Below are 8,339 nucleotides of genomic sequence, written 5' to 3' on the forward strand. Positions count from 1 at the left end.
ATTAGCTTGTTTTCTTGGTCTTTTAGGATATTCAACTTTAATATCTTCATTTTTTTACGTTTGAATATGTCAACTTTGGCTTTGGGAAATTATGTACTTACTTTTTAACAATTTTATGTCTCAAAGTCCATGTTTACATATAAATGTGTTATGTTGTTAACGGTAAGCCCCTCAAATGAGTTGGTTTACTCTCATATTCACATTTAAGAGTCTGTAAATAGTGAATGTGTGAGATTTTAACTGAAGATCATGATAAATCGTTAGTTAGGGCTTCAAGCAAGTATAAATATATTATAACATTGTTTAATATTGCCATAACAAAACACTGTGTGCTGTGAAAGCTATTAAACTAGACTCAGTTCTGCCTTTCAGCTGTATTTCAGCAAATTGCTTGTTAAAGTAAAAAAAAAATGATATCCAACATTATTTAATTGAAGTTAAAACCAAAAAACAGTTGATATCCGGATGACTATCCTATTAATAATATTTTGTTAATTGACTAATCCAGTAAGCATTGAGCTTTTTTTTATAAAGATTTGGAGGTGTGTACATAGGTTAAGAATACCATATGTTATGCACAATATGTATTTGTATATATATTTTCCAAAGCAGACTGTTTTTATGCCCGATTATGCTCGTCCATTGTGTGTGCATGCTGAGCAGCTATTCGTCCTGGTTACTATATCTGACTCTGACATCATGCCGACGCACCTCCCTTTAAGATGCGTCAGTCATCTGTCCGTTAATGGAGTCATTCAGGCTGTTTTCTGCAGGAGGAGATCTACATTTAGCGTCGGCCGACAAAACACCAGGAAGGGAAGGGGGAGAGGACGGAAATGAGAGGGGGGTGTCCAAAGAGGAAAACCCTCTCCCTTTAAGAACAAGTGGGACATAGCGGTGCGAGAAAAGGAGAGGAGGGGGAGAAGAAAGAGGAATTAAAAAAGAAAAGGAAGAAAGAGACAGGGAGGGAGGAGGGAGAGCGGGCGATAAAAAAAGAAAGATGACATCCTCGCAGCTGAGCGGCCGAGGTGGAGCGATAGGCTGCGGCCGGCCGAGAGCGCCTCTCTCCGGGGTCAGAGCGTGAACCAACAGCGAGGCTTCGACAAACACCCGATTGGCCTATTGGGGGGAAATCGGAAAAAATAGATTCATAAATTAAAAACAAAGCATGACCTGCTGTGCTGCCAGATACGTGTGTTATTACCCTTTTTTGTTCTCTTGCGTGAAAAACATTTATTTTAGTATGTTTTTAGCGAAAGTGTGATAGTGTAATATGCGATTTTTGTTGTTTTTACCAAGCAGTTTTGTTGTGTGCGTTTTAGTGAGATTAGTGTGCAGGGGAATTAAAGTTAGAAACCAAAGTGAAAAGAGAAACAGGCCATTATTGTTGGACCTGGCCTGCTCCACTACTGCCTGTGTGCTGCAGCCTGCGTTAGTCAACAGCTGCGTGCATTTTAATGGACAGCATTAGGCTACCTCAATGAGAAAAACATATTTTTGCAGACGACTTTATCCACGTTTTTCACGCAAATCCAGAAGCCCGTGGTTTCTGCTGCAGGACAGGCGACTGTGTGCGCCTCGATCTCCGGTGGGCCGATCAAAACCATGCAAAGGCAGCCCTGCCCGATTTCAATCAGGACTTAATAATCTCCATCGCTGTGGCGCAAAATGGATGCTGCTTGGAGCAATTTTCTCTTCCAGGTAGGCTTGTTGATCAGGCATTACAGGCCTCTTTTTCTGCCCTCATTTTACTGCGCGCATGTTCTCACAGTGTGTGTCCAGCAGCCCTCACCTCATCTCGTATTTCAACGTAGCACCTCAAGATAATGCTGTGACTTGTGTTTACATTTGGTGATGGCCTTCTACTTGCTTCTCCAGAATACTCCCACCCAAAACCAAGTGGAGGGGAGCCTCCAATCAGAGCTCATGCAAGTGCATACGAGTTCTCCCCAAACCCCACCCACAGAGCACATAGCACAGCCTCCTTCAACTGTGGACACTGCTGCTCTCAATGAGGAACCCCTGCCTGGTGAGGGACACTGCACTGCATCCTACACCTGTGGAGCTGACAACAGTAAATACATCCCACTTCACTCTGATCTGCATAGTACGAAAGTCAATGAGGTGATACAAGTCCAGTGACCTCTATTTTGGTGATGGCAGGTGAACAAATAAAGAATATCTGTATTATTTTTCATGGCCCAAAATTCAAAACGATAATTCTAAACAATGTGAAATTCAGACACTAATACATCCAGGATATCCGGACAGGGTTATCGGTATCTCAGTGTTTATTTGCTTGATAAAGGTGCTTTTCCCCCTTTTAAATTTGCCAAACATTTAGAAACACAACTTTGGAAATTATTTTCAAAACACTAAGTGGCTAGATTAAACTTAGGTGCTTAGCAGTGCTCCAATTTCTGATTAGAGCAGAAGCAATATGTTGATTAAACACTTACCGGAAATTTAGCAGGCAGCTATTTACTACAGGCAAGCCTTTTTTTTTGCAATTACGTCCAAAGGTCACTGCTTTCAGTGTCACCAATTTGCATGCTTTCTATTTTTCATTGCCTTCTATGATAGTCAAATAAATATTTTATGATTTTGCAACATTGTTCAAACAAGCAAAGTCCCCTTTGGCTCTCATGGTCCACGTTTCTCCCTATTTCTGAATTGATAATACTCAGACAATAAATGTTGGTAATTTAAACTATAAACGTTTTTTCTTCACATTTCCTTTTTTAGCTGGAGGCTTTATTGTATTTTCACCTGCAGATTACCAAACCATGGTCGACTGAAGATGTAAAATGTGGTCATTGTTGCAACACATGATCACTTGAAATCAACTAAGATATCACCGTTTGATGATCTGTTTGTATACTCTGTAAACCAATGTTATTGATTGAATAAATATAGCTGGTACCTTATCTGCATTTAAGGTTATAATGAGTATATACAAAAAGAACCAAAAAACACCTTCTTTGAAACTAACATTTTCCTCTCTCCCTTCCCCCCCGCCTCCCTGCGGTCCAGTGAAGCCTGTGTCCCGGCCCGGCCGCGTGCCCCACATCTGTGCCATCTGCAACAAGCAGTTCAAGAACAACTACAACCTGCGGCGGCACCAGTCGGTCCACACCGGGGTACGCATGAAGGACAGGGCCAGAGAGCAGGCGGAGGGGGCAAAGGAGGGCGCCGCGGCCCCGTCGGCGATGGCGGGGGGGGCCGGAGGGAGGGTGGAGAGGACCACTGTTCCCCTCTCCCTGCTACACCTCTCCGCTCCTCCTCCTCTCGCCCCTCCCGGCGTGCTGGCGGGGTCCCTGCAGATCCCTCTGGGTAGTCAGGATGGTGAAGGGGGGGCCATGGCTAACGTAATGGCTAGTGTTAACCCCCACGCTCCGCCTCCTGCTGCTGTCGTCATGGCCACAGGGGCGACAGTACAGGTGGGTCAGGGCCTTGTGGAGATGGCTGTCGTCAACCCCAAACCTTCAAGCATGTTGTTTCTTAAGCTGCCTGGCCACAGGGGTGGTTAAGTCCCCCCCCCTCCCCCTGCTTCGTATTTGACTGAATCTCACCTGTGTGTTCAATACAAAACTGTCCATGTCCTGTAACCAGCTCAGGGACCAGTGAATTCCACCCCAGTGTTTGGCACTGGTCCCAAGTTTGAGAGAACAACGTGCTAGAAGCCCCCCCACGCTCCCCTGCATGTTCTCTGTAACTCAAACCGTGTGAAAGCAGATTCTTAAAATCCAGCGGGAAGTAGTTAATCTAACATCCGAATCAACTGTCAGTAATATTTGGCACATGTGCAACAAAGATATATCTGTGAGCTTCTGCATGGTTTTCAACAAACCACTGATTATTTTCCTTCTTGTGTACGTAACTGTAATTCTGTAAATAACGGTGTGTTTCTGCTTGTCTGTTTTGGCTCAGCGACCCTCAAATCCCAACCCAAACCCAGTAAGGAAAAACCATGCCTGCGAGACGTGCGGGAAGGCTTTCCGTGACGTTTACCACCTCAACCGCCACCGCCTGTCCCACTCTGACGAGAAGCCGTTCTCCTGTCACATCTGCCAGCAGCGCTTCAAGAGGAAGGACCGCATGAGCCACCATGTGCGATCCCACCAGGGAGGCGTGGAGAAACCCTACGTCTGCCCCCACTGTGGCAAAGCTTTCTCCAGGTAACACTGTGGTTAAAGTCTATAAAACATAAACTGTGATGATTAAGTAAGTTGAGGAGGAAGAAACTTTTTTATTTGTTGGATCTCACTCCTTTAATACGTAAAAAAACAAGATGTAAACAATGACAATGTAGCTTTAGATTTAACATACAGACATGAGAATGCTATCAATCTTATACAAAGCAAATAAGCCTATTTCCCAGAATATTTAACTATTCCTTAATAAAAGTGCTTAGGAAATAATATTCTCTACATTTTAAGAGGTGCCATTACTTTTTAAAAAGGTACATTTGAAAGAATAAAACAGAATCTCATTTCAGAATGGATGCCTGTCCTTGTTTTCATCATAGCCTATTTATTTTCATACTCAGCTGATACGTGGTCACAATTGGTCTGTTATGATCAGTTTTTGGTCCTAGTCCCCTAGAGAAAAAGTGTTCTTTATTCTAAAAGAATATAAAGCTCTACCTATTCTAATAGTTTGACTCTCTTTCTTTCCGTAGGCCTGACCATCTGAACAGTCACGTCAGACAGGTGCACTCGTCGGAGCGACCCTTCAAATGCCCGGTGAGTCAGGTATACATCGTGCTCATTATCAAATTCCAAACAGCTAAAAACGTGCTTTCCAATTACTATGGAAAATGATTAGGGTAAAGTGGATACCTCTTTTAAACAGTATTACTATTACCAATATCTTTACCCGGAGCAGCTCACTGCCAGATATTTATAAGTGGATAACATACTGTATACATTCTCAGAACATATAAAGTATATGAATTAATTTTTCTAATAAGAGTTGTAAAGCATTAGCTATTGGCGAATATTTTCAAACTAAGAACACATTGGTGTATTTAAGTTTTTGGTTTAAAAATGTCTCAATAATCACTTTCCTTTTTCCAAAAAAATGTCAGACCTGTGAGTCCAGTTTTGCCACGAAGGATCGTTTGCGTGCGCACATGATTCGCCACGAGGAGAAGGTCCCCTGCCACATCTGTGGGAAGCTGCTGTCCGCTGCATACATCACAGATCACATGAGGGTGCACAACCAGTCCCAGCATCACGCTTGCCACCTCTGTAACCGCAGTAAGTTTGTACAAAAGAGTCTTAACATCGTTATATTTCATATTTAATGTTAAAATGACCACACATGATAAATCCAAAGATGTTATCCTGAACTCTGTGGAGCATTAAAACAGATTCTCTATGGTTTTCTGCTCTACATTATTTAAATTTCCAGCCGCAGCATGTAGCTGTTCTCGCTTTGATAAACACACTGCATGCTATCTTCCCAGCACTACGCACGCAGACACATTTAGAAACTAGCTGCTGAATATAGCGGAGCACTCGGCAGCTAAAGAGCGAAATATTTCCCTCAGGAGTTGGTAGAAGACAAAGGGTGAAAGGGCCTTCATGATATTAAACTTTCTTATTAACTTTTTCCTTCCGCCTCCGCTCTCCTCCATCAGGCTTCACCACGCTGACCTACCTTCGTGTCCACGCCCAGAAGCACCACGGCCAGGAGTGGAAGGACAGTCCGGGGGGCTTCGGCGGCTCGGCTTCCGGCGGCATTCTGGTCTGCCACTTGTGCGGCATCCACTGCAAGACGCCCACCCAGCTCCAGGGGCACATGGGCACCCATGGCAACAACCAGGGTGTCCCGAGCCCCATCACCTCCAATGTGGCTGCCAGCAGCTCCGTCTCCCTTAGCAACATGGTGACGGCGCCAACTGTTTATGTCACGGGCAACACGGTGGTGGACCTGCTTGTCACAGACTGCTCGAGCATCGCAGCGCCACAGTCCCACAGTTAGCAGCAATAATGACCTCAAACCTTTAACAGAGGGCAGGGTTAGAAAAGGTCAAAGTTACAGGTAGATGTTTGTAATGTCCCCACTTATAGGTAAGGATTAAAAGGTGGGGGGGATTAAGTCCAGTCAAGGGTAGTATCACCTTTGAGTTGCAGAGCATCGGTGGAAAGTGGACGGTATTAATAGCTATGAAGTCACGAAAAAATATACCTTTGTGGCCGTAGCAAGGTTCATTGACACTAACGACAAACATGGATGTGCAGTGTTTCCCCTAGGTTGACTGCTTTGGGGGGGCGCTGTCTGAGCATGGGGGGGATTTTTTAAATCCTCTGGAGCAGAGAGAGGAGCTGTGGATTATTGTTATTGATTAATGCATCAGTGTTTCTTCGGGTCAAAAACACTAAACTCACAACTTAAAATGAAAGCGTTCAGTTTATTTAATAAAAGAGCACATGTTCAATTTGAAAAGTGACAGTAGATATAGATTATTTGCAATTTGGTGCGTGCTATATATATAAATATATATTTTAAAAAGATATATATAAAAAAATATATATAATTTTTTTTTTTTTTAAAACCTTGAATTTCAGGGGGGGCGTGGGGCTCCGTTGGCGGGGCGCAGCGCCCCTCCAAAACAATGGTAGGGGAAACACTGATGTGTTGTCCAAATATTCCTGGGTGCTCTTGTGCTTTTGAGACTCCAATGAAACTGTGGTATTGTGAGCATCTACTGTATTACTCTCTCCTCTCTGCCCCCCCCCCCCTCTCTCTTTGTCCCCTTTCCCTAAACCCTGGCATTGGCTGCTCTCTACAAGTGCACCAAGTACTGTATATCTCACACCAGCTCTGATTTTACCTCCATTTTGCAGCTCACTTACTAAGAATCCAAATGGCTTGCGTTAAGAAGTAGTATGGAGAGAATAGCTCTCGTAACAAACAAACCAGTAGAAAGGAAAGTTGTGTGCGTGTGTAAGTCAGGGTTCGCCTAGCATGTTAGCTTGTTTGTTCACAAAAACAAAAAAAATCAACATTTGATTTTGCAAAGCTGCAATGGCAGATTATTAAGTCTCTCGAGGGCTGTTTGATCAGGACAGGAGGCCATACGTGTTGCGGTGGGTATGGAATCGTGGGATGTACTTGTTCATTTGTTTCTTAAAGGTACAGAGATAGGAATAGGGTTTGCGTTCAGGAGTGTCAAGCACCTTAAATCGTTATTGTTTGATTCAGCGAGGATCAAAATGGGTTTGAGATTTCTTGGATTTTTCTTGCTCTTGAGTCTTCCTCTCTCGGTCTGGCCATTTAAAAAATAAAATAAAAAAGACAAAAAAAGAAACATAAATGCTAACCAACACTTCAGCTTCTGACATGGCAATTCTTGCACCAGAAAACTACCTTTTGCATGAGAATAAGCTAGCTCAGTCATGCTAATTATTAGGGAGCTGTCATGACAAAATAAACAGTTTTGCAGTTCCACCTAGTTGGCTGTAAAACAATAATATTTATACAAGTGTTGATTTTTATTCAGAACATTTTAACATTGTCGGCCATTCATTTGATTGTAACTGTTATTGCCATAGTCCGTCTTTGTTTTCTCTATGTATCAGTCCAATGAGTGAAACTTATGCATTAGATTTAGTCATTTAACTCTGTATAGCACATAACGCTCTGAACGCAAGTCATTCGTTCTACATTAATCACGTAAAGAATGGTAATTTGTCCCGTTGGATATCTTTGGTTGCTTTGAGTTGTATTGTGAGTGACGTGATGTTGAGGAAAGGGCTTATAAAGTCAGAAGTACAACGCGAGTTCGATAACACCACTTGGTATGCTGTAAACATTTCCTGGTTTTGTACTGGAGTGCTTTCTCAGTTTTGTGTTATGTTACCTTGAAATTCGTTGAGTTGTTTCTTTCTTCCTTTTCGTTTTCTTTTGGAAATGTGTTCTTCCTGTTGAGAAAAAGTAGTGATTGATTAAAAAGTTAATTTTAGATTTTTCTCCATAACACTAAGAAAAAATAATACCTCTACCCTAGGATTCTGTACAGCTATTGTTATACATCTTAATGCCTTATCGTACTCAACTGCATTTTAATTATTTTATGATGAAATATTTCAAATCTTAGTCATGAATTCATTAAGAATATTAATGGGATGTATTTATATTTATATTTTTATATTTCTCAACAGTATGCATGTCTAAAAGGTTGTTAGAGCAAAAAAAACGACAATGCTTAATACAGTCATAGATATTATGTTATTTTGTAGATGAAGTAGAGACCATGTTATTATTTTGTTATTTGGACAATTTAAAGTAAAAAGAGTAAACAGGCTTTGTGTTGTGTGTTTGATCTTTTC

The 8,339-nt window shown here is 42.2% G+C and overlaps 1 protein-coding gene across 5 annotated transcripts; it reads left to right on the forward strand.

Moving 5' to 3' along the window:
- Positions 1 to 8: 8 nt before the first annotated feature.
- On the forward strand, positions 9 to 8,313 carry mazb (MYC-associated zinc finger protein b (purine-binding transcription factor)). 5 transcript variants are annotated; one of them, XM_079656861.1, is made up of 7 exons: positions 9 to 1,701; positions 1,879 to 2,074; positions 3,034 to 3,440; positions 3,931 to 4,178; positions 4,682 to 4,754; positions 5,090 to 5,261; positions 5,645 to 8,313. In XM_079656861.1, exons 1-7 carry the CDS (start codon positions 1,669 to 1,671, stop codon positions 5,986 to 5,988), a joined length of 1,473 nt encoding a protein of 490 aa, XP_079512987.1. In that variant the 5' UTR covers positions 9 to 1,668; the 3' UTR covers positions 5,989 to 8,313. The 5 variants fall into 5 exon arrangements, with proteins under 5 accessions (XP_079512987.1, XP_079512988.1, XP_079512991.1 ...); XM_079656862.1 differs by having other exon boundaries at positions 4,682 to 4,745; XM_079656865.1 differs by having other exon boundaries at positions 3,034 to 3,140.
- Positions 8,314 to 8,339: the final 26 nt, after the last annotated feature.

Source organism: Notothenia rossii, assembly GCF_949606895.1.
Source record: "Notothenia rossii genome assembly, chromosome: 11".
NCBI classification, from domain to species: Eukaryota; Metazoa; Chordata; class Actinopteri; order Perciformes; family Nototheniidae; genus Notothenia; species Notothenia rossii.

Excerpts from the sequence above, each read along its gene's own strand:
- mazb (XM_079656861.1), top strand. The coding sequence starts at position 1,669 with ATGGATGCTGCTTGGAGCAATTTTCTCTTCCAG. Across the intron at positions 2,075-3,033 it reads CACCTGTGGAGCTGACAACA|TGAAGCCTGTGTCCCGGCCC; the intron begins GTAAATACATCC and ends CCTGCGGTCCAG. Across the intron at positions 4,179-4,681 it reads TGTGGCAAAGCTTTCTCCAG|GCCTGACCATCTGAACAGTC; the intron begins GTAACACTGTGG and ends TTCTTTCCGTAG.